This window comes from Typopeltis vanoorti, chromosome 11 (genome assembly GCF_054136105.1).
Source record: "Typopeltis vanoorti isolate ZY-2024b chromosome 11, IOZ_Tvanoo_1.0, whole genome shotgun sequence".
Classification (NCBI taxonomy): domain Eukaryota; kingdom Metazoa; phylum Arthropoda; class Arachnida; order Uropygi; family Thelyphonidae; genus Typopeltis; species Typopeltis vanoorti.
The window spans coordinates 877,449-905,189 of NC_143559.1; the positions used below are offsets into that span (position 1 = coordinate 877,449).

The window sequence follows — 27,741 nt, forward strand, 5'->3', positions numbered from 1 at the left end:
AATTGGAAGTGACCATTACTTAGTGCTAAGTAATGGTCACTTCCAATTTCAAAAATGGATATCACATTGAAAAGAAACAGTATGTAAGAAAGTTTTTATTATTATTATGTGACACCTCCAGGGAGTCCAAAGAATTATCGAGGGAGGACACCTACTCTACAACTCTGTCTCCACCACACAAATCTACACTAATGGCATCTACTGCCCACTACTACTAATATTTTCACAGACAATCAACAACACATCCATGCCCACGCCAGGATTCAACCCTGCAGCCTTTTGGCTGGAGAGCAGGTATGCTAACCACTTGGCCAACCAGGCTGGCATTTAAAAAGAATTAAAGTTAAGCAGCTTTTACAGGTAAATTGTAGACTCAACTATACAAATATTATTGAAGAAAAAATTGAAAACAAGAACCAAACCTTGGAGTCTCAGTGGCAAACTCTGAAGAAGACTGACTGATTCAGAAAGGAAGGTATGTGGTGAAGTTGTCTGCAAGGATAGAAAAATAAGAACACCATGGTAGAAACAAGAAGTTAAAGAAGCAGTCCTGGAAAAAGAGAAAGCATACCAAAAGTTTATAGCAAATAAGTCAGCAGATGTCCTTAAAGAATACAGAGAAAAATGTAAGCGAGTGAAGCTATGTGTAAAAGTAGCTAAACAAATGTCATAGGAAGACTGGTAAGAGTATGGAAAATAAATATCAGGAAGGTGGTAAAATGTTCTGGAGGGTACTGAAAAAGCTTAGAAATGGAGGAGAGTACTGTAAAAGAATCAAAGATAATAAAGCTGACATGAAAACTGAAAATAAGGATATACTAGATGTCTGGAATAATTACTTTTGAGAGACTGTTAAACAAACCAAGCAGTGACAGAACCACAGTAGAAAATTTTCAAGAGGAATGCAAGGAGGAGTACATATCAATATTTGAGGTAGAAAAAACTGTCAAAAACTTGAAATGTGGAAAGGTAGCTAGAGCAGATATTCAACCAGAAATGCTTAAGAATGGAGGTATAAAAGTTTTGCAGTGGGTACACTGCATAATTAAGAGGGCCTGGTCTGAAGGTCAAATTCCCAATGATTGGAGCAGAGCTCTCATAGAATCCATCTATAAAAAAGGGAATAAAGCTGAATGTGAGAATTAGAGGAATTTCTCTAAGTATTCCAAGTAAGATTTATGCAAGTATACTTGAAAAGAGGTCAAGAAAGATTGTGGAAGAGAAACTTGGAGATAAACAAGCTGGGTTCAGGCCAAATAGAGGTTATCAAGATTAGATTTTCACTTTACGATAAATGATTGAAAAATCGTGGGAATATGACAAGGATCTGTACTTAAGTTTTGTAGATCTGGAAAAGATATAAGACAAGGTGTCCAGAGAAAAAGTTTTTCAAAATACTTAAGTTATATGGGATGAATGGAATATTACACACAGAGCAATGCACAGTCTATATTTAAGTTGTCAGTCAGCAGTTAGAATTGAAAGAAATACGGGAAGATGGTTTAACGTAAAATCGGGGGTAAGACAAGGATGCACATTTTCTCCAATCTTAATCATCATCTATATGGATCACATTATGAAAGAAAGTGGCATAAGGCCTGATATAAGAATTAGAAATGTTAAACTTAGCTCTTTGTGCAGATGATGTACTCTTAAACACATAGTGCAAGTCTCTAGGACTCTCTAACTAAATTGAATAACAGCTGTAACAAATATGGCAAGAAAATCTGCAATAAAAAGACAAAAACTATGCAAATATACAGGAGCACAGAAAACTTCAGCTGCATTATGAGTGGAGTTCCTATACAACGAGTAAAATATTTCAGCTATTTAGGCAATCTGGAAATAGACAACAAAATAAGCAAAGCTGGTATGGTGGGTAACCAAATGAATAAATTTATATGGAATAAGAGAGAAATTATCCAAAACACCAAACTAGCAGTATACAAGACAATGTTCAAACCGGTTTTAAGTTATGGATCTGAGAGTTGAGTTACAAATAAAGAACTTGATCAAGAACTAGAGACCACAGATATGAGGGTTCTAAGAAGAATTAGGGGATATAATAAATTTAGTTTAATCCTTTATCCAAGTGTAAGAAAACAAAGTATGCATCTGAAAATATCTTCAGGACTGAGGTAGGTGGTGCAACATCAGGCAACTCTGAGCAAAGGTGGACCAAGCTCTCATCACTCCTTGTCTCAGTATCTCCCATAATGCAAAGCACATCTCCTTACAGACATGTATACTGCTATGCATTAAGGGAAGGGCCACTGCCCAGACTTCACACATGATGTCCTCAGCATAGATACTAAACAAGTGAGAAGAAAGTAGGCATCCTTACCTAACTCCCTTCCTGACCTGAAGCCAATCAATTAATCCAACACCTGTTCTTACTGTGGCTTCCTGTTCACTCAGCAAGTTAGCTGTCAACCTGATAATGTGTTGAGTAAATCCCATTAATTTCATTCTTCTTCGAGTACCATCTCCTGTCGGAGGTTGGTGACCACCTTGGCAAATTTTGAGCGATTCTCAGCCACTCTGAGCAGTCTCTCAGAGTTCATGCCAGTCCACTGTCTGATGTCTGCCAGCCAAGATTTTCTTGGTCTTCCTTATCCTCTTCTTCCATTTATCTTCCCTTTTATAATCAATTGAAGTATCTTATATTTTTCATTACGAAGTAGGTGACCAAGACATGCAGTTTTCCTTCTTTTTATGGCATCTAATTATATTTATGGTTCACGTGATTTCCACATTTATTCAAGTACTTCCTGATTGGACGTTTTTGCTGTCCATGGGATTTTTAACATTCATCTGTATAACCACATCTCAAAGGCTTTAACTCTTTTTATTGATGTTGTCTTCAAGATCCAAGTTTCTGCACCGTACAGCAGTACAGACCATGCATAGCATTTAACCATGCATACTCTAAGCTCTAAATTTAAACTGTGGTTACACAGTGTTGATTTCATCAAGAGAAAAGTTTTTCTTGCCATTTCAGTTCTAACTTTTATTTCCATTTCTGGATTGCAATCTTCATTTAACCATAATCTGAGATATTTAAACTTTGCTGCTCTTTCTATTTGTTTTCCATTTAAAGAAAGTGCTGAATTAATAATTGGTTTTTTGCTTATGACCACGAATTTAGTTTTGTTTTTTTTTAATCCCATTTTTTTCACTCTCTTCATTCACTAGTTCCAGAAGATTTTGAAGATCCTGAATATTGTCAGTCAGGAGATCTGTGTCATCAGCATATTGGATGTTACTGATGATTTCACCATTTACGTTAATCCATTCCTTTCAAGACTTTTTGAAATATGACTTCTGAATATATATTAAAAAGAAGATGTGACGGTGCACATCCCTGCCTTACTCCTCTTTTAATGTTAATGGAGTCTGTAATAATGTCATCAACTTGAACAGATGCTTTTTGGTTCCAACATAAGTTTTCAATGATCCTGTTGTCTTTACCATCTAATCCAATTCTTTTTAATAATGCAATCATTTTAGCATGTTGGACTTTGTCAAATGCGTTCTCGAAGTCGATGAAACAAATGATTATTTCTTTGCTTTGGTCAATACATTTTTGGAATAAGATCTGAGAACAGAAAAGAGCCTCTCTTGTTCCCAAACCGTTTCTAAAGCTGAATTGGGTATCACTGATGGTGTCTTCATATTTTCTGTATATTCTTTTTTGAATTATTTTGAGAACGTGACTCATTAAGTTGATCATTCTATAGTCATTATAAGTTTTCGCATTTGCTTTTTTAGGTAGCATGATGAAGGTTGACTGTAACCAGTCTTGAGGGATTATGCCTGTATCGTAGATCTTATTAAATAGCTTTACTAATATATTAATGTTGTCACCTTCTAATAGCTCTACTATTTCTGTTGGTATTCTGTCTGGGCCTAAGGTTTTACCATTTTTAACTGAGTTTAGTGCACATTCTACCTCTGATCTTAGAATGCATGGACCTTCCAAAAATTCGACCCAGAACAAATCATACGTACATAAGTATTTTCTGTGTTCTGTCTGTTATCAGTAAAGAGTTCTATATATTTCACCCATTCTTGTATTTTGTCATCCTTTTCAGATATTATTTCTCCCTTTTTGTTTCGAAGGATACAGAATTGTTTTTTCTTAAATATACTTGAGGTCTCTTTCAACTTTTTATGTAGATTAAAATTGTCATGCTTTTCCTATAGAATTTCTATTTCTTTACATTTTTCATTCATCCAGATTTCTTTTGCTTCTTTGATCTTGCATTTAATAATTTTCTGAATCTCTTTATATTTTGTTGGACTATGATTTTTATATGATCTGTGTTTATCCATGAGAGAAAGAATTTCATCAGTTATCCAATCTTTCTCTTTTACTGCTCTATTAGGACACAAGTTATTTGTATATTTCTCTATGAAGGCAGATTTTAATTTGACCCATGTGTCATCATTCTTGATAAGTGGTGTCTTTATATTTTGTTTTCATCTAGCTCTTGATTCAGATCTTGACTCAGTTTGTTTCTTATCTCTGTGTTTTTTTAATTTTCCTAAATCAAACCTTTTTTGTTGATGTTTCTTAAGTATAGCTTTCATTCTAAGTTTTAACTCTGCCACCAGTAGGTTATGATCAGAAGCAATATCTGCACTAGGATAGGTTTTTGTACTCTTTATAGAATTTTGAAATTGTTCATCAATTTGCGAGTAATCAATTTGGTTTCTGACTATATTCCCGTTATTATCCTGTGGTGCTTAATTTCATTATCTCCCACAATTTCATATGCTGAATGCAGTTAAAACTTTCGAGTAGTCTATGAAACATATTACCAGAGGGAGTGAAAATTCTTTATATTTTTCAATGATCTGTCTTAAGCAAAGGATCTGATCTCTGGAACACCTTCCTAAAACCTCCATGTTCAAATTTTCCTTTTCCTCTCTGCTGTACAGTTCCTTGCAGTACTCTTTCCATTTATTTTTGATTTCCAGTTATTCTGTTAGTACTCTCCATTCCTATCTTTGATGACATTCAATTTGGGCTTAAACTTGTGCTTTAGATCAAGAACTAAATGAAACATCTTTTTATAATTGTGCCTCTTCATCTGGAATTCTATCTCTTCACACTTATTAGCATAAAAATTTTCCTTCTCCTGTCTGATGACTTTTCTCACTTCTCTACATATCAACTCAGCTAATGCCTTTTATTTCCTTATAGGGAGTAAGTGGTCTCTTGACCCTGTCTAGCTTTTGGAGACTCTGTGGGGTAGTTCACTCTCCACCCATAGCATTCAGAGATAGCTGGCCCATGATTATCACTAATTATAAGCGGCAGTCAATGAAGAGACAGATAAACAAGTGTTGCCATCTATTGGTACCTAACCCTAACAAGATATGTTACTGTCTGAAATAATGTGGAGTTGATTTTCTTAATTTTTATGGGGAGAAAAAAAAAACTCTTACCTGCTTGCTATAGATCGCATAACTCTGGAACTGTTCAAAGATAGGCTTAGAAAAAGTTCCTCCAGTTGGCAACCAGACTTGAACTTAAGTCTGTCTTTGGGAGGCCTAGTGCAGAGAATGCAAGTGCCACTTCCAGTGAGCTCCATAGGCCTTACTTCCCTGTGTAATCTTTTATATTCTTCAGTCCTTGTGTCTCTTTTGTTTCTCCAGCTGCCTCCTTTCAATCAGATCTCATGTTGCATCTGATATCCATGGGTCTCTTGGTCTTCTAATTGGGCCTAGATAATACTTCTTGTTTGTATCATCTATTATAACCTTGACTCCTTCCCATAGCATTTCAGCTGAATACGCCTCACTAGTCTCAAGAAGGTCATTCAACCAGGTTGAAGTTTCTTCTGTGAACCCATTAAGGATTACTCTGACATTCTGTCTTGTGGGATGGGCCTGACTTGGAGGGTTTTGGAGTATCAACCTTACTTTGGCTCTTGCTAGCTGATGGTAAGTAGCACAGTCTGCTCCTGGACAAGTATATACATTAAAGATGCTTGTCTTACACTGTTTTCGAGCTAGGATGTAATCAGTCTGGTGCCTTGACTTATTAATGTTAGATGTCCAAGTATAGGTCTATGTGGATGTCTCTGGAAGCAGGTATAAGTAATAACTAATCTGCTATGGGCAAATTCCAACAGTCTTTCACCACGGGGGGTTATGTTCATCCTAACCAAACAGTCCACACTCAGGACTCGCTCTCATACTCTTTCCCACTTTTTCATTAAAGTCCCCTGTGATGAAAAGTGCACCTCTTCTTGGCACAGTCTGTAGGTTTCATAGAATTTCTCATGCTCTTCATCAGGCCTATCTGTTGGGACACATAAACTAAGATGATTGACACATTTGTAGGATGAGCCTTAAGTCTAATACAAAGTATCCTATCACTAACAGGATTATGAGTAAGAAGAGGTATTGCTTAACATTCCTCAGTACCACTGCTACTCCATGATGTTTTGAGTCACCTCCTGTATAAATAACTAATTTACCATCCTGTCTTTTGAAATGACCTTCTCCATTCCATCTGGTTTCTGTAATTCCCAGGATATCAATTTTGTACCTTTCCATCCCTTTATGGACAATATCAAGGATACCCATCTATGTAGACCCTGTACATTCCTATATAAAGTTCACCTCTGAGATTAATGCAATACCTAATGTATTCTTCATTCACAGTAACAGTGACTTGTGTTACTCTAAGCCCTGAATGTGGTCCTGATTATTCTGCGTGACAACAGATGCATCATGTATTATAAGGCACAAACGTATTAGGATTTTGGAGCGAAGTCACGTCACTGCAAGAAAAAGTGATAGGATTGCAGAGGCCCTTTCCACTTATCTTGGAATTTTGATCCCAATTTCATCCCATGTTGACCAGGTGGGGATTGGATATGAGCCTACTAGGTGAGGCAGATACCTGGGAGAGAAGGCAGACTTCCACTCATAAGACAAAAAGAAATAGTAAGATAGGATAGATTCACTCCTAGTCCTTGAATATTCTAATAGCATTGGGAAGAAGGAGCAAGAAGAAAAGAAGGGTAGGGACCAATCTACAGATAATATAACAGATGTATATTACATGAAGTAAGGTGGTTTTCCACTCCTGTATTCACTAAAGTGAATACAGGAGTGTATCGATGAGGCATCCATGACCATGATACCCTTGAGGGTATCGCGGTCATGGATGCCTCACATTAAAAATAAATAAAACATCCTTCTCTTGTCTCCCAACATGGTAATACCCCTTATGAACTTACCTGTGTTAATCATTCTTCTTTTTCTTTACCCTCTTTCCATCCACTACTGGATATAAACCTTCCCCTTAACTTTGAAGTTATGTTTGTATTTAGCCATCATCTTTAGCCAATGTCCACCATCAGATTATCCCTCCATCTTGTTCTTTGGCAATCTTTCTTTCTCTTTGTATCCTCTCGTTGCTTAATTTTTGTCCACCTTTCATCTGGCATTCTACTAATATAGCCAAACCATCTCCATTTACATGCTTTACAACACTTCACAATAATGTCTACTCCAGTCATCTCTCTCATTCTTATCCTGTTTCTCTCCCATTTTTTGTTATGTGGAGAATTCTTCTCTTCAAGGCTCTTTTTGCCACATGCAACTTGTCTTCTGTATTTTAGTTGCCAATGTCTCACTTCCATAGATAAACATTGGAATAATGCATATATTAAATAGGCAAATCGTCTAACAGGTAATCTTTATACAGCCAAAATACTTTGATTTCCATGTATGATTGTTCTGTTTGTTTGTTTTTTTCTTGTTTTTCCTTAAAAGTAACTATTTGACCAAAGTAAATATGGTCCTCCACAATTTCAGTATGATTATCTGTTAATTTTAGTTAGGTTTGATCTGAATTTGTCATTGGTTTGTTTTTAGTTAGATTAATCTTTATAAACCTTTTCTCCTGCTTTCTCTATCAAGGTCATTTAGCATTTCCTGAATTTCTACTATAATTTTTGATAACAGAACAGTGTCAATCAAAATTTAAGCAACTGAGATTTTTCTGTTGATACTAATTCCATAGTTTTCCCATAAGACATATGGGTGATATAGGATCTCCTTGCCTTACTCCTCTTTCACCCAAATTTCTTTCCCTGATATTCTAGCTTTATACTGGATGCTGAGCTTTGATGTACTTTGTTGGAATGACTTATTGTCTTAAACTGTTTATGATTTCTGAGTGATATAGAGAATCAGAGGCTTTTTTTCTTCAAAATCTATGAACACTATATATGCAGGAAGGTTATATTCATTTGCTTTATCTGTTAATAGTGTGTATATGATCTATTGTAAAGAATTCTGCTCTGAATCCTGCTTGTTCATATTATTATTATTATTGCAACCTCTATGGAATCGGCAGACTCATCGTGGGAGGTTCATTTAACTAACAACATATTTATCATAAACAGAATCTTAAAATCCTTAACACCCCTTGCATTAACAACACATTCTGATAATGCTTTCCATTCACTGACAATTCTTGACATAAAAATACTGCTCTTCACATACCTCTTCACCATACTCGTTCATAACTTCCAGGGATGACCTCTAGTTTTTCTTCTCTCACCTTCTCCCCTTTTTATAATCTCATCTGAATCAATTCAATAAAATCCTCTCACTAACTTAAATGTCTATCATATCACTTTTTTTCCTCCTGTCCACCAAACTACAATCCACATTTTTTCAACCTCACTCCACAGCCAGCAGTCCAAAGTCATATTGCCGTATAAATTAAAAATGCTAAGAAATTATATTCTTGGTTTAATCCTTTATCCAAGTGTAAGCAAACAAAGTTTGCACATGAAGTAACTTCACAACTGTGCAAGTCATGTATGGAGCTAATGACTTCACATCACTTGCCTTAGTATCCGATAATGCAAAACATGTTTCCTTATGGACATTATAAATGTCGAAACCGGACTGGGTCACTACCCAGACCGATTTCGACCTTTATTGAGGTCTTGTTAGGGGGAGCCAGACCCAGAAGTGATACTAAGGTTGAAGTACTACAGAAATCATATTTCCATATACAAGTAGCCAAAAGGTGTCACACCGTTTTACTAAAATACTTTGGATTAGCGATAGATGTTGAAAGTTTTTCCACTTGGTTAATTTCTTGGTATCTTTAATTTATTACATAACCAAGTGGAAAAACTTTCAACATCTATCTCTAATCCAGTAAGGTGTGACACCTTTTGGCTACTTGTATATGGAAATATGACTTCTGAATTACTTCAACATTTTGTATAATTGTGAGAGCAAACTGATTGGCCTTTAGTTATTGATATCATCTCTGCTGTCCTTTTTATATAATATGATAATCAAAGATTTATGCCCTTGAGTTTTTTCTGTAGTTGAAATATTAAACATAGCATATGACCTTATGAAACTGTGAACCGCCTGATTTTATTCATTCTGCTAATATGCCATCTTCTCTCAGACTTTGCTGTCTCAATCATATCCCTCCCTAATTTTATTCACTAGACTATGTAAATTTTACTTCTTAAACTTGTCCTTATACTCAACATTCCAAAGATCAGAAACCACCTTACTCAATCATCTCTGGATATGTTTTAGTATCTCTTCATTCTTTTGAAAACCAGGTGGCCAAAACTGTGCACAATATTCATTATGCTGCCTGAATAAAGCCTTATACAATGTAACAATAATATCCTTTACTTTGACACAGTGTCCTCCTCATCATCATCATAATCCTCTTTGCTGTCCTCACAATTTTAGCAGCAAGTCTCCTGAAATTTTAGTTTTCCTTGTCCATGCATCATCCCCTCTTAGGATCATCATCGATCTCCTGATATGTGCCTCTATGGGGTGTTCAGGTTACTATGACAGCGCTACATGATTAAGTTTACATTATTATTAATCTCCTATCAATAGTTTTCCTTCAAATCAATCTATTACTTGTGAGAACACCAAAATCATATATAACATTTTGTGTTTCTAAGGCACTTCTAACTGAATCGATTCACCCTTGGTCTTCCTTTGGGTCTCTTTCTTGGCATCAAGCACCTGTTTTGCTAATCTTTCCTCACACATTCTATTTAAGTGGCTGTACTGCCTTACATTGGCTCTGCTGACACATTCCTGAATGTTAATAATTTCAAGTAATATCTTCATTTTTAATATGATTCTGCTGTTGATGCCATTGGTTCACTCCCCTAATTCTTGAAAGTTTATTTTGCACTTGGTTAGACTATAATAAATTTAGTTTAATCCTTTATCCAAGTGTAAGCAAACAAAGTTTGCAGCTGAAAATATCTTCAGGACTGAGGTACATAGTGCAACATTCTGCCTCCCACTGACGAGACCTCAATAACGGTCTGGTGAGTAGATATAAATTTGGTGAGCTCTATGTGACTTGATAAGTTCTGTTAATCTAGCAAATATAGGAATAATCTAAGATTGACAGCATTTTTTGAGAAATAAAATCCTGGTCCCTAGCTTACCTTGCTGAACTGATAGCTTTCCAAGTTTTGTGGTCTTTTTGGTTAAATCTTACCTGTGAATGATACGTATGCACGATTTTAAAGACATTTGTGACACAGATAACTGACTTTAACATATATATGCACAAAGTTTAAATAATGAAAGACAGTATCAAAATACTGATATCTTGGTATGATAACAACAGACCACCATCAGTTATCCCATAAGCCTGGTCTTGAATGACACAAAGTCAACAAAAACCATATAAATTTCAACAGGAGATACACATCTGTGCCATTTCAGATTGAAATGATTATTTAGAGTTGTGAGGATCTTTTACACCACCTAAACCTGAACAACTGTATTTCTTTATCAAAATTTTGGAAGATTCTTATCCTCAACAACTATAAATAAATAAAAAAAAAATGTAATCTATCCATATTAAAGTTCTATTATCAATTTTAGGAGCAGCAGCTTATATCATGAATGTGAAATCCATTGTTGTTTGTTCTGCCTTTGGAACTATTCATAATTCATTGATGATGGTCTAATATTTCCATTCATAATTCATTGAGGATGGTCAAATATTTGAGTCTACAGTTCACCTCTGAAAGAATACATATTTTTTCTTTGCAATATGGTATTCATTTTTATCCTGATCAAAAGTAAATAATGACCACTTCCAGGTCAAATTTTCTATATAATATTGTATCCTGAATTTAATGTGAAGGTATATCACAATCAACAATTACATGTGCAAGATTTCTCTTTTTGTGTATGTTCTTTCCATGTGAATTTATCCACATCTTTATACTGGACATGCCATTAATAATGAACATGCATTCCTAACAGATATCTGACAAATACTTAATCATTATTAGTAGATCTTCACTTTTCTTTCAAAAACTTTTTATTTGCCTGACATTCATTCCTACTCTGTTGTTTGGATTTCTAATAATAATAATAATAAATTTAGTTTAATCCTTTATCCAAGTGTGAGCAAACAAAGTTTGCGCCTGAAAGTATCTTCAGGACTGGGGTAAGGTGGTACAACACCAGGGAACTCCTTGCAAAGGTGGAGCAAGCTACCTTAATGCATAACATTAGACATATCTGCAAGGAGATGTGTTTTGCATTATGGGAGATACTGAGATAGGAGTGTTGGTAGCTTGCTCCACCTTTGCAAGGAGTGTCCTGGTGTTGTACCACCTTACCTCAGTCCTGAAGATACTTTCAGGCGCAGACTTTGTTTGCTCACACTTGGATAAAGGATTAAACTAAATTTATTATACTCTAACCAAGTGAAAAATAAACTTTCAACATCTTTCTCTAAATCCAGAGTAATTTATTAAAAAAGGGGTGGCACAACATTTGGCAACTCCTATAGGTAGAGATGACCTGCTAATGCTTCTGCCTGGTATCTCCACTTGGGCCTGGCTCCCACTGAAGAGACCTCAATAAAGGTCGAAACTAGTCTGGGTTGTGGCCCTTCCCTTAATGCATAACATTAGACATATCTGCAAGGAGATGTGTTTTGCATTATGGGAGATACTGAGATAGGAGTGTTGGTAGCTTGCTCCACCTTTGCAAGGAGTGCCCTGGTGTTGTACCACCTTACATCCAGTCCTGAAGATACTTTCAGGTGCAAACTTTGTTTACTCACACTTGGATAAAGGATTAAACTAAATTTGTTATACTCTAACCAAGTGAAAAATAAACTTTTAATAATAATAATAATAATAATAATATAACCAACTTTTCCTTTATGAGACCATAAGACTAATAAATAAGTCTTACTGTCCAACTTTTTGAAAATTTCACACATCACCCTACATGAACTTGTACTATGCAAGTAGTTCATCATCCTGTTTAGTGTCGCATGCTGCAGCTATTCCATTATTTTCATAATCAATGCAAGAATACATATCATAGTTATTATTTAAAAGTATGCCACCTGTTTTGTTTTGTTTGTTGATATGGTATTTCTTCAATTCTTTAGTAGTTCTGCTTCTTTTCCATTGATGCTTTTTATCTCAATGGTGTCTATCCATCTGTTTTCCTAAGGTTGACTTTGTTCCAATATAGATGACTTTTCACTGGTCATCCTGGTTCTCCAAAGAATGACAGTGGAGATTGTTTAATCAGGCAATGTCTGAGCTGGCATGGCTTGGCATCACATTATAATTGTATCATCATTTTTGTCTATAGCTTACACCAGCAAATAGCTGCGTGGGTGCATTTGCCCCACGGAGCTATTTGCATGCACCCACTGTCAATTATTAAATAAGGATAAAATAAAATTAAAACTGGAAAATATAAGTCTTCTCTTAGTAATAATATTTATTGAAACTGTAAAAAATGTTAACATTTATGTTATATTACATTTTGTAATTCCTCTGTCTTTGAGTGTGAGTGTTACCAGTGCCAATTTTGTGCAAATATTTATTATTTTGCACAAAATTGCACATTTATTATTTAGTGACACATCCCTCAAGTGTACAATTGAGGGATGTGTCACCATTTCACCAGTGTTATCGGCACGCTTTGACCATACCTTGTTTTCTTGTGTTTAAAAATTTTGCCCCAAAATAACAATCTTATTGGTGAAAAACCTGAAAGGGAATATTCAGTTGTTCGTTGTGATGCAAAATTAGTAGAGTAATATAATCAAGGTGATGTGGAGAGCTTACAGGACGAATCTGCATCTACTACTAATGGCTGAGTTAAGTAAGTCTGAGCACGGTTAGTAGTTGGAAGGGGTCCAATCATTCGATGCTGTTGGCACGCTCTCCCTCGATGAAGCTTTGGACTCCCTGAGGTGTTAAATAATAATAATAATAAAAAATGAGTAATCCAAATAAAAAATAATAAACCTATAAATTCAACAACGATTGGGAAGAAGGCTATTATTTTACCAGAGTAAAGAGAAATGTTTTTGCGTATTGTGTGATAGTTTAATTTACTTGTATAATAAATGTTACATATGTATTTATCCTACTTTCATAGTTAACTAATTTGTTAATTGTTATCATTTGATATGATAAGTATAAATTTTCATAGAAAAAAATAGTGGTGCACGTCTCTCTCTTCCCAATCTCAAATGTGCCCGTGATACAACCAGTTGAGAATCCCTAGCTTACATTAATACAGAATACAATATGGCTAGCTTAATTCTGAATTACAACAAATCCTTATTCGTTTGGTATCCAAGTAGATAACTAATGGTAAAACACAACACAAGAAGGTGTGATTGACAACTGTCAGGTCTCTGCATTCCTTACAGGATACATGTGAGAGTCTTCACCCAGTTACCAAGCTTTCACCCTAAACCAAACCATATGAAAACCACTTTATTTGATTTCAAAACAGATCAGATAAAATAGTCTGTTATATCTATTGCATACATTGTATAAGTTTATCTGTTTTTTTCAAAAGAAAACTGGAGCTGCTGGGCAAAAAATGGCTACCTCTGGTTATAACTGGCTAATTTACCCCTGCTCAAAAAAGTGCCTATTAAACTTAGTCTTCCAGTCATAGAAATAATCTGAACTGCTATTTACAGCAAATGACATGTGATAAAACAGCTTAGTCTGAGAGATATGAATGTAATTCATGAGTCATTTATGAAATTTCACATATGCTAAGCGATTTCCTTATAACTGATAAAACTGCACCAACCTACTTCAATGTAGTAATTGTATATGCACATGATTATAATTACCTGCAACTGCGAATTAGTAGCTGTTAACTCTTCAGCTTTCTTTTCTAAGGACTGAATCCACTGTTTTCTTTTTTGTCGGCAGCGAGTGGCAGCTGCCCTATAACATTAAAAATATCAAATCATAATATAAATATTCCTTCAGGCTAAAAAATAAAATAAATGAAGAATAATACAAGTACGTACAACAACAGCATAAAAGAGATGTTCACTGAGAAAGAGATCAGTTGAGAATGATATTCCTAGGCGGTCCTAAATTTCTTTAAATTAAAATTTTTATAATATTACCTAACAATATGATATCAACCGGCATGCTTTGATGGCCTGGTTGAGAGGATAGCATTTCTCCTCAACCAACACATGTAGGTTCAAATCATGTTGTAGAAAGGTAAAAAGGCTTTAGCTAGTAAACAATTATCAAACTCAGTGTGAGACCACCATCCAGTATATTGGAAGCCTCAAAAGCAGTGCAGAAGTATCAGCCTATTTATAGTACTACTAAACAGACAATAGTAGTATAGCCTTTTATGGGTAGGACTCACAAAAAATTGATAAAACATTTTTCTGTGCAATGACAAGATCTATGAAAATGATGATAAATTGTCACTTTTTTTTCCCTCCTGATTTTAAAGAGTGATGGAAACTCCTTGACCTTACCTTGCAACACTAGTGTGCAAGGTAAGGTGTGAACATGTGTAAAAACAAAATGTGATGTTCTGCAACAAATTTTATTAGAATAGTTTACTTTATGGCTACTAAAATTACTGGTTATATTAAAAAATATAACCAGTAATTTGAATATTAAGAAACAGATAAATCTTTTAAGATATTTTTGTATGATGGATAATCAATATGGTATTGTCTAATGATAAAATTCAATCAAATGATATATCAGATTGATACATCACTTGATATATCCACGTTTTTAAAATTACTTTCTACAGTATTCAAGATACCAAGTAATTTTATATAAACTTGGTTTTTAATCCTATTTCCCAAGTAAGCAAACAGACAAGTAAGTCAAGTTTGTGCCTGCATGAAGTGCAAGTCTGAGGCAACTCATGGTAAAGGTGGATTAAGAACTGATCACTTTCCTTAGTATTTTTCCCTTAATGTAAAGCACATCCCCTTGCGGAGATGTATGATGCTATGCATTAAAGGTAATGGGCACTACCCATACCGGTTTTGTCCTTTATTGAGGTCTCGTCAGTGGGAGCCAGACTGAAAATGCTAAGGTTGAAGTAATGCAGAGCTTATGAATTTTATCTAAACAAGTTGCCACAAGGTGCTTTCACCTTATTAAATAAAATCTCAGGATGAGAGCTAGATGAAGAAAGTTTTATAACTTGGGTATATTATGTATTCAAGATACCAAGTAATTTTATATAAATTTGGTTTTTAATCCTATTTCCCAAGTAAGCAAACAGACAAGTAAGTCAAGTTTGTGCCTGCACGTAGTGCAAGTCTGAGGCAACTCGTGGTAAAATTGGATTAAGCTCTGATCACTTTCCTTAGTATTTTTCCCTTAATGTAAAGCACATCCCCTTGCGGAGATGTATGATGCTATGCATTAAAGGTAATGGGCACTACCCATACCGGTTTTGTCCTTTATTGAGGTCTCGTCAGTGGGAGCCAGACTGAAAATGCTAAGGTTGAAGTAATGCAGAGCTTATGAATTTTATCTAAACAAGTTGCCACAAGGTGCTTTCACCTTATTAAATAAAATCTCAGGATGAGAGCTAGATAAAGAAAGTTTTATAACTTGGGTATATTATGTATTCAAGATACCAAGTAATTTATATAAATTTGGTTTTTAATCCTATTTCCCAAGTAAGCAAACAGACAAGTAAGTCAAGTTTGTGCCTGCACGTAGTGCAAGTCTGAGGCAACTCATGGTAAAATTGGATTAAGCTCTGATCACTTTCCTTAGTATTTATCCCTTAATGTAAAGCACATCCCCTTGCGGAAATGTATGATGCTATGGATTAAAGGCAATGGTCAATACCCATACCTGTTTCGACCTTTACTGAGGTCTCGTCATCAGAGCTTAATCCACCTTTACCACGAGTTGCTTCAGACTGGCACTATGTGCAGGTGCAAACTTGACTTACTTGTCTGTTTGCTTACTTGGGAAATAGGATTAAAAACCAAGTTTATATAAAATTACTTGGTATCTTGAATGCATAAAGAAACTTGCATAATATATCCAAGTTAAAAAACCATCTACATCTAGCTCTCATCCTGAGATTTTATTTAATAAGGTCAAAGCACCTTGTGGCAACTTGTTTAGGTAAAATTCATAACCTCTACATTACTTCAACCTTAGCATTTTCAGGTGTGGCTAGTGACCATTGCCTTTAATGCATAGTGTTAATTTCTGAATGAAAGAGAAATTATTCCTCCTATATTATTATTCTGTTAAATCTGAATTATTTATTCAGATTTAACAAGTAACAACATTCCCGGAGCTAATAATTGTGCATCAGAGAACAGAAAACTAAGTGTAAATTATCGATAACGTTTATAACTTAAGTAATTTTTCTTTATCCTTTATACTCTTATTGGTCTTTGTTAAATTTACCATAAGTTAAAAATATATGAACCCTGTGTTAATATGTAAGTATCTGAGTCATATTGCAAGCAAGATAATCGAATTAAGCATTGAAGGCCTGAGGCGAACAAGTGCGCCAGAGTAGAGTTTCGCGCGGAAGTTTCCAGCGAAGCACGCTAGGAGAAGTTAGGTGCTGAGCCCAAGAAAGGAGGGGAGATCGTGATGTAGGAAAGTGAAGAGAGCGCCTCGGATATATAGAGCTTGGTGGCACCAGCTCAGGACTTTTTTCTCTTCGTTCTACGGATGCGAGTTCCAGAAATCCTGAGGAAGGTTGCAAGAGCACATGGACATGTCGTTGAGCGGCCCACCAGTCAAGTAGTAGTTCAGTGAGCACAGATCTCGGCCCTGCAAAAAATACAGTAACTTACTTTGAAGGAGGCAAATCGTGTCCAAGCCCACCAGTTGATTCTTTCAGATGATATCACGCAGAAGTATGCTCAACGAGACGAAAGCACTTCAGAGACATATGAGAAGGCCAAGTATTTCTAAGGTCCCTGGTAATGTAATATTTTGTTCTATTATGTATTTGTACTGAGAGGGACAATCTGTGTTCGTGAAAGGACTCTAGGGCTTAAACAAGGAGAAAAAGGGGGAACCATATGTTGTAAAAAAAGGATTGTGTAGGATTATGTTAATACTATATGGTGTACTCAGTCTGTTAATTCATTAGCCTCTAGAAATGTTTAGCTACTAGTTGGAGCTCTAATCTAGTTTCAATTGAGATTTTGAGGCATGTTATAAAATGTTAAGAGTCACAGTAGTTCAGCGAGCACAGATCTCGGCCCTGCAGAAAGTACAGTGCAGACCGACAAGTCATGCCGACCCACCTGATCCGATAGCGGCAAGCTAGAGTAACTTACTTCGAAGGAGGCGAATCGTGTCCAAGCCCACCAGTTGATTCTTTCAGATGATGTCAAGCAGAAGCATGCTCAACGAGACAAAAGCACTCGAGAGACAAACGAGAAGGCCAAGTATTTCTACGGTCCCTGGTAAAGTAATATTCTGTTCTAATATGTATTTGTACTGAGAGGGATAATCTGTGTTCGTGCAAGGAACTTTCTAGTTATTCATGTCTCTTTAAATGAAAGGACTCTAGGGCTTAAACAAGGAGAAAAAGGGGGAACCGTATGTTCTAAAAAAAAAGATTGTGTAGGATTATGTTAATGCTATATCGTGTACTCAGTCTGTTAATTCAGTAGCCTCTAGAAATGTTGATTACTAAACATTCATTCAGTAATCAACATTTCTAGAGGCTAATGAATTAACAGACTGAGTACACCATATAGCATTAACATAATCCTACACAATCTTTTTTGGAGATTAGATTAGATTGAAACTAGATTAGAGCTCCAATCTAGTTGGAGCTCTAATCTAGTTTCAATTGAGATTTTGAGGCATCTTATAAAATGTTAAGAGAGAGTTTGCATCATTTAATTAATTGAACTCAATCTGAAGGATAGTTGTGATTCAAAGCTAGTAATTGTTGTTATCTGTAAAATATTTGATTTGATGAATAAATGTGTTTCTTTTTATTTACGAGGGCTGTTCAATAAGTAATAAGACTAATTTTACTGTCGCGAAACCACTCATCACAATATTAATTTCTGTGGAATAAAGAAATGTTGCTGTCTGTATTAACAAAAGAGGTTGATAGATTGCGTATATGGGCTGATGTGCCAGTGTCACATGACTAAACGCAAGCTTGTTTCGGCGTGCCTACGAGCTGCGACCAGTCGTCGAAATGGAAGCGTCCTTGGAACAGTGCCATGCGATTAAATCTTGTGTGCGTTTGCAAAAATCGGCATCGGACACTTTTAACATGATACGCGAAGCTTTCCACGATGAAGCAATGTCGAGGGCAAGTGTTTTTCACTGGCATAAAACTTTTAAGGAAGGAAGGCAAAATGTGGAAGATCTTGAATGTGAGGGAAGACCTTCAACGTCCATCACAGAGACAATGATCAACACAGCAGCGATTATCATCCAGGAGGATCACAGAATTACAGTACGCCAGCTGCATGTTGTCCTGAATATTTCTGTGGGAAGTGTTCACTCAATCATGGCTGAACATTTAGGACTGAATCGTGTTTGCGCCCGATGGATTCCCAAACTCTTGACACCGGAGCAAATGCAGCATCGAGTGGATGAGGCACAGAATGGAAAGAAAGACTGGAACAAGAAGGCGACAACTTCTTAAAACGCATCATTACAGCAGATGAAGCTTGGTTGTATCACTATGATCCTACAATAAAACAACAAAGCAGTGAATGGAAGCATCCGTCTTCGCCTACCCCAAAGAAAGCAAAAACTGTAAAATCGGCTGGTAAAGTTATGACCATAATGTTTTTTGACTACGAAGGCATTGTTTACCAACACGCTGTAGAACCCGGGATGTTTTACGGACAATGGTATAGCACGTCAAAAGGAAGCATCCATTGCTGAAGAATGGCTTCTTATTGTACCACGTTAATGCAAGGCCACATATTGCTGGTTGTGTAATGGACGTTTTGCAGAAGAACAACATAGATATCCTACCACACCCTCCATACAGTCCTGATCTCGCGCCATGCGATTTCTGGCTGTTTCCTCAGCTCATGAAACCACTAAGAGGCCGCCATTTCAAAAGCAACAAAGCATGTGTAAAAGCTGCAGAGGCGGTTTTGAAAGCACTCTCAAAAAAAGGACTTTCACATGTGTTTAAGAAGTGGACGCAACGTTGGGACAAATGCATCGTGTCTCACAGTAGTTACTTCAAAAAAGACCGTGTAAATGATGACAATTAAAGGTAATCTGTTTTCTGTATAAATATAGTCTTGTAACTTATCGAACAGCCTACATAATCTAACGATTTGCCTGATTTTGATCTCTTTGCACCGCTCATAAAAGTTAGAACCAAAGCCGGAGTTAAGAAATAAGAATAGCTATGACTGCAATGAAATATAGGTTTTGTAAGATTTATGTACTTAACGAACTTATCAAGGAATTAGATAATAGTGTATACAATTCTGAGTGTTAATTCACTGATTATTGAGTTATTCTCTTGTCTAGAATTTAGGATGGTGCAGCATAATATAAATTTTTCCTAAATCCGAAAAAGGATTAGCACCAGAAATGAAACAAAGGAATTGGCACTACACAAAGGCAACCCCTTTGTCTTCCATATTTGCACACTCTTCACTAGATTAATTGGCGGCCTAGAATTGAAAGTGCGACTGCATATGAATATTAACATATAATAAACAAGTAGAAACTTAGAACAAACAAGAGTAAGAAAACATTACAATAGCATCATACATCTCTGCAAGGGAATGTGCTTTACATTAAGGGAAAAATACTAAGGAAAGTGATCAGAGCTTATTCCACCTTTACCACAAGTTCCCTCAGTCTGGCACTACGTGCAGGCGCAAACTTGACTTACTTGTCTGTTTGCTTACTTGGGAAATAGGATTAAAAACCAAGTTTATTTATTATTGAAATTTGTCTTCGAAAATGAAGAGTATTCGAAGACAACTGCCAGGAAAGCGCATTAAAATTCTTAAGTGTGTTAATCTCAAGCGGAGCACTTTATTTTCTGGTGAGTTACATAATTAATATGTAATGCTTTATTTTGGTAAAAAATTTATTTTATAGTAATGGCAACTAAAATTAAAACTGCAACAGAAGAGAGAAAACCAACATTGAAGAGAAAATTCATTTCTCTTGAAGAAAAAATTAAAATCTTGAATCAGTTGGAAAATGGAGAAAAACCAGGAGTTGTTGCAAGGACTTTGAATTTAAATGAATCAACAATTCAAACAATCAAACAAAATGAACATAAAATCCGAGAAAGTGTTATTGCTGGGTCAACAGTAAGTGCAAAGCACATTGCTCGTTTACACGATATTCTAATCGAAAAATGGAGAGATCTCAAATGATATGGATAGAAGATTGCACTCAAAAGAAAATTCCTTTGGAAGGAAATCTTATTAAACAAAAAGCTCTCAAACATTTAAAAAACTTGACAAAGATTCTTCAGAAGAAAGCAATGGATTTTTGTGCCAGTAAGGGTTGATTCGAAAACTTTAAAAAGCGGTTTTCTTTGCATAATCTTAAAATCCAGGGAGAATCAGCATTAGTAGACGTAGAAGATGCCCAGAAATACCCAGGAGAACTTTTAAAAATCATTGAAGAAGGTGGTTATAGTGCAGACCAGGTGTTCAATGCAGATGAATCCGGGTTATTTTAGGGGAAAAAATGCCAAAACGCATCTGTATTTTGAAAAATGAAAGATCAGCTCCTGGATTCAAAGTTTCCAAAGATAGAATTACTCTACTGTTTTGGCATTTTTTTTCGTAATTTTAGTATTTTAGTAATTTTAGTAATGCATCAGGTGATTACATGACAAAACCAATGTTTATTAACCGATCCTCAAATCCTCATGCTATGAAAGGGCTTGACAAGTCTATCCTACCTGCTTATTGGCAGGCCAACAAAAAGGCATGGGTTACAGCTAGCATGTTTGAAAATTGGTTTTTCAAGTGTTTTTTACCCGATGTAGAAAAGTTACACAAAGAAAAAGAATATCGACTTCAAATTCTACTAATTTTAGATAACGCACCAGGCCACCTGACAAATTTAAGCCATCCAAATATTAAAATAATGTTTTTGCTATGTAATACTACTTCACTTATTCAACCACTCGACCAAGGAATAATATCAACATTTAAGTCATATTATATTTGTCGAACATTCCAATTAATTTTGGAAAAAATGGAATCTAATCCAAACATGACACTGGCTCAAGCATGGAAAGAGTTTTCAATATTGACTTGTGTGAAAATTATTTCTCTGTCCTCCATTCCATTAAGGAATTACAACCCTCTACACTGAATGCTTGATGGGGAAAAAATAAGGCCTGAAGCCATTCTGGAAGAAAATTTCGTACCTCCAGTGGATGCCGAGCTAAGTCATATAACAGACGTCGCACACATTTTTGGAGGAGAGGGCGTTTGTGATATGGTTGAAAATGAAATTAGTGAATTAATTGATGGAGAAACAGATTTAAATAAGAAGGAACTGATACAATTAATAAATGACGTCGAACCAAATGGCAGGGAAAGTTCTGCTGAAGATTCTGAATGTGATAAATCTGTTAAAGAATTCAGTTTAAAGAAATTAGCAGAAGGTTTAGATTTGGCAAGAAAGTTATAAAGTTATTTTACGGATAATGATCTCTCAATGGAGCACTCTGGAAAATTCACGAGAAAATTGGATTTTTGTTTAGCTTCATATTATGAATTTTTCAAATGATTAAGAGGTCTGATCACTCATAAATAAAGAACATCTACGAAATGTTATTTTTGAAGACAGTGATGATGATGATAAAAATACACACTTTATTTTGCCTAAAACATTTATTCATTATGTGCAATTAAGCAACAAAATTATAAAAATTTGTAATTTTTATAATTTTATACTATTTATTTGTTACCTGAATTAAATAAAAACATATTTCTGTTGGATATGTCATTGTTGTTTATATAATTAAAAACAAAAAAAAAACGATTTCAGATTTCAGAACATAACACTATTTTTTCTATGTGATCCGAGTCTCGCATAACGCGATTTATATAACACGGCATTTCTATGGAACTTAACATTCGCATCATACGAGGGTTACCTGTAATGGATTATGACAAGTCTATACTAACATGCAAGAATACATCATATGGATTCAAATCTATTAAGGCCTGCTTTTAGTTATGTCTTGATGGAAATGCTGAAGTTTGATATAAGTTAAAACCATTAATAATTTATAATTCCTAAACACCAAAGGCTCTGATGTGTGTGAGGCGGGGGAAGGGGAGAAACAATAGGAGCTGCAGGATAGGGATTTAAAGGATAATCCTACATTTCGTGATATTCAAACTCTAAATGCTGATTTACTGATATTTTCTTCTGTTTTTTTTTTTTTTTTTTTGAAATGATTTAATATACAGCAATCCTCCATTTAACTCTGCAATGGGATCCTTAGGGATCTCATGCCAGTCCCAAGCCTGGATAAAGGAGGAGAGTCGGTCAGATGGGTGTCGATTCTCTGACCATAAAGAAAAAACACGATTGTTATCTAATGCCTATACAATCAACAGCTGAAACATGCCAGCTCAGACATCCAAATGAACAAGGTCCGCAATATCAATGGAGTGATCAGAGTTGGATCGAAAAGTGGGATACTGAAAGGAAACAGAAATTGATACTAACAGAACTATTATCAGTAGGAACATGGAATGTAAAGCCACTTTGCATGATGTCACATCTTCAACTGTAATATCGTCTAATCCCACCTCTCGCACAAGCTTGGTAATGTCTTCAATAACATTCTCCTCTTGCTCTAATTCCTCGAAGTCATGCATAAATGCTGGAAGAAGTTTTCGCCATGTTCCTTTTAAACATTTTGCTGACGTTCCAAGCTGCTTTGATATTGTTAATGCCCTTCAAAATATTGAATGACTGCCAATAGTCTTGAATAGTTTTTCCTGAAGTATCCAAGACTCTTACCATTTCCATAAATGTTATACGGAGGTAACTGGCTTTTGAAGATTGATATAATCCCCTGATCCATAGGTTACAAAAGCGATGTTGTGTTTGGGGGCATGTAAACAACCTTGACATCCAATGGCATTCTTACTTCAGCAAGGGCTTGAGGATGTCCAGGGGCATTATCCAAGAGAAGCAATACCTTGGCTGGCAAATCATTTTTTTACAGAAGCGAAGCATGGTAAGACAAAAATAATTTGTGTACCAATTTATAAAAACGTCTTGGGTAACCCGAGCCTTCTTGTTCCATTTCCAATAGACTGACAGCATGGCTTTTAGACCCTTGAAGGGATGTAGTGTTATTGAATAGTACACCAACATTGGTTTAAGCTTCAAAGTTCTGGAGACATTTGCACCCAACAAAAGTGTAAGTCTATCTTTTGCAGCTTTAAAACCTGGAGCAGCACAGGAAATGAAGGTGCGTGATGGCAATTTTTTCCAGTAGATAGAGCCCAGTCTCATCAACATTAAAAATGAGATCAGGAGGATAACTTCCTTGTTCTACACAGTCTTGAAATTCTTTAGGAAAAGCAGCTGCTGCTGCAACATCTGCACTTGCCGCCTCACCACATAATTTGATACTATGGCACTTACTTTGAGACTTAAATCTCATGAACTAACCTTTGCATCCTGTTTCTTTGCCTCCATCTGTCTTTTTAAGATCCTCAAAAATTGTTTTTGCTTTCTCAGTTATAACAGCCTGCACCAGAGGAATGTTTTTCTGATTCAAGTCATCCACCCATAATGATAATAATTTTTTCATGAAGTTCCCTGCTATAACTTACATGTTTTGCATTTAGTACTGCCATAGATTGTTGCACAGACTGTTTAATTCTATCTGCATTTTTCATAATTGTAGTAACAGTCGATGGAGGTAAGTTCATACTTCTACAGACATTAGCATGTGTCTGCCCATCTTCCATTCTTCTGATCACCTCCATCTTCTTTTCAAGTGTGACTGATTTCCGTGCCTTCTCAACACCAAGTTCTGCTAACTTTTCTGCGCTTCTTTCATCAGACATGGTATGATTATGTACTTTATCAATTTAAATACGTATGTATATAAAAAAAAAATGAAATAGAACAATTAGGTAGATTCAACAGTAAAACTAGGTTTGATACATATACGTCGTAGTAGCTCAGTAACCACTTAAATACTAGAGTGCCTGCTAGTGTCGTTTCTCAGTCAGACCACACTACAGTAAGAAGGCATGAACAGGCATCTGCCGTTATTGTGAATCGGCGTAAATTGAACGTCGTAAACTGAGGGTTGCCTGTACTTATATAAATGATTTTATTTTCTGTTTATTTGTTTATCTATTATTTTCTGCATGAACATGTTACTTTCCAGCTTAAACAGGACTCTAGTTTTGATGTAGTGAATTTTTTTTTTTTTTTAGCACCAGAGATCAGGCAAATAATTTTAATGGTTGATCAGTAACTTTAGCATGCCATGTAGATTGTAGTGCAGCTTCTTTCTTTGTATATATATACATATACTCCAGAAGATGACCTTAATGTGAAGGTCGAAACGTCGAGTGCATATTTTGGTTTATATTAAACTAAAGTTTTACTCTAACACAGTAGTTGTATCCATAATTTTCGTAATGTATTAATGCTTATATCTTTGTTAATCAAACTCACAACTTCCAGCAGGGGTAATGCTAATTCTCTATAATCCTGTCATGTATTGAAAAATTTCATTAGCAACTACGTTATGAAACTCCATAGTTCTTCAGTCTAGGAAGAACTCCATAGATTAGTCATTATTTTGGTCACTTGCATCTGGATCCTCTCTATCATTTTTCATCCACCAACCCAGTTGACTAAATAGTGTATACAGTAATCTAGATGAAGTCATGATATAGCTTTATAAATAGGGTAATGAATTATTTATCCTTGCTTGTGGATCCCTCGGATGTTTCTTATCATTCAAGTGATTTTTTGAACTATTTTGCTTACTTTATTTTTGTAAAATGTCATCTGAACTTAAGTGCCATGTCTACCATCACCTCCAATTCTCTAGCCTCATCAATTTCTTGCAGTCCAGTTCCATCACTATAATATGCAGTTTTGAAATTTTCTCATAAAAAAAGCACAATACCTTTATACTGTACCTAAATACAAGTTTATTTAGCTCATTTATTATTATTATTACATGACACCGCCAGGGAGTCCAGCGACTCATCGAGGGAGGGCACCAACTCGACAACTCTCTGTCACCACCACTCAAATCCATCAACCACAACGAACCACAACTACCGTCATCATCTACCGCCTACCACCACCACCACCACTACTACTATTTTCACAGACAATCACAAACATCCATGCCCTTGGCGGGATTCGAACCCGCAGCCTTTTGGCTGGAGAGCGGATACGCTAACCACTCAGCCAACCAGGTCGGCTAAAAATTTAGCTGATGGATTTCTACCATCACCTTTATTACATCTTAATTTAGCATATTTGGCAAAGAATTGGCAATCCCCCTCCCTGCAAATCATTTGATTACCATTTATGTACAAATTGAACAGCAAGGGCTCAAGTACAACATTGTGAAATATACTACAAATCATTTGTCTTCTCCTTGATTCAACTCCTCCATATATTCTCTACTAAATTCATCAGCCATTTCTTATCCATGTCACCAACTTCATGTTTATTTCCTCCAATTTACATAGCAAGGTTCCATGCAGTATCCTGTGAAATGCCATGATGTAGCACCATTTCCCTTAGTCAATTCAAAAATTACTATCACTAAATTACTAAGACAAGACATATCCTTCACAAAGCCATACTGTAACCCATAAAGTATTGTATTCTTTTCTAACTATTCCTGAATTCTGTCTCTGACTTATTTCTCCAATACCTTAAGCACTACTCTGAGATACTGACAGATCTATAATGAGCTATCTCTGTCTTAGAGGCCCCCCCCCCATCCTTCCCACTTTACATAATAAAACTATTTTGTCCTGTTTCCACTTACTCAAAACCCTGCTATTCTTTGGTCATTTTTTTATAATACATCATTTGCTTTCCTAGTTAATTCAGTAGCTATATTTACATTGAGATATCTTGATATCTTAATTTATCTTCACCACATGTAAGCCCTTACAAATGATCACTTTGTAATTCAATTTTTTTTTTGATTCTGCCACCTTTCTACTATCTTATTCATTAAAATCATCCTTCCATATTTATTCTTCCTTTTACTTGCTGCATATTAAAAAAATTCTTTGGAATTTCTTTTATCCTGCTTGGAAAATATAATCTGATTTTGTTTCTATTTTGTTTCTATACAATGCTTGCCATGATTAGCGAGCATGCTTATCACAGTTTTCTTTGACAAGAAATTACATTCTGTTTTTATCCCTATTCTGCTCAACCATAAACAATCAAAAGTTTGTAAGTGCAATTTTCATAACTTACTTGTTACTTGTATGTAAAGAAAGCAGCAATAGGGATACACAGATACTGTGTATCTCATAATGACAATCACTACCCAGATGACATATATATTCTATACACAATTTTTTTTTCCAGCTCATTTTTAATGATGATATTCATCCGTGTTATTCCAATCTGATTTTATTTATACAGTCTGGTAATCTTCTTAACATGAACCAAGTTTAGTTAGAAATACTGAAAACACAAGTCAAGTTGTGAAGCCCAAGTGTTATGTATATTCTGAGGACATGCTTCAGCTATTTTGTTTGATCTAGAGAGAATGAAAAACCACGAGTTTCAAAGATGAAAAATCATCTGCTTCTCTATGAGACAGGCTAACATACCTCTTCTGTTAAAAAAAAAAAAAAAATTAATAAATAAATAAAATAAACTATAAATATTTCTTGCATCTTTTTTCTTGGTTTTTCAAAACAAATAAAAAACAAATATCACAATATCATTGATTCACATTAGTGCCCCCATTAGGAGGCACTAATGTGAATAAAAAAATCATTCAATATGGAAGGATTTTTTTTTTACTGGCTTTATATTTGTCAAGAAATTACATTCTGTTTTCATCCCTATTTTGCTCAACCATAAACAATCAAAAGTTTGTAAGTGTGATTTTTATAACTTACTTGTTAATTGTATATAAAGAAAGCAGCAATAGGGATACAAAGATACTGTGTATCTCTAATAACAATCACTACCCAGATGACATATATATTCTATACACAATCTTTTTTTCCAGCTCATTTTTAATGATGATATTCATCCGTGTTATTCCAATCTGATTTTATTTATACAGTCTGGTAATCTTCTTAACATGAACCAACTTTAGTTAGAAATACTGAAAACACAAGTCAAGTTGTGAAGCCCAAGTATTATGAATATTCTGAGGACATGCTTCAGCTATTTTGTT

At 35.3% G+C, this 27,741-nt stretch overlaps 1 protein-coding gene across 8 annotated transcripts in view; it reads right to left on the reverse strand.

Moving 5' to 3' along the window:
• The window catches only part of LOC150101263 (cyclic AMP-dependent transcription factor ATF-2-like), a 379,459-nt gene that overhangs the window by 73,014 nt on the left and 278,704 nt on the right, over nt 1-27,741 (reverse strand). For all 8 annotated transcript variants that reach the window (XM_090400483.1, XM_090400482.1, XM_090400481.1 and 5 more), the window contains one exon: nt 14,189-14,285. In XM_090400483.1, the coding sequence (XP_090256609.1) occupies nt 14,189-14,285 (97 nt within the window). The remainder of the gene's footprint in view (nt 1-14,188; nt 14,286-27,741) is intronic.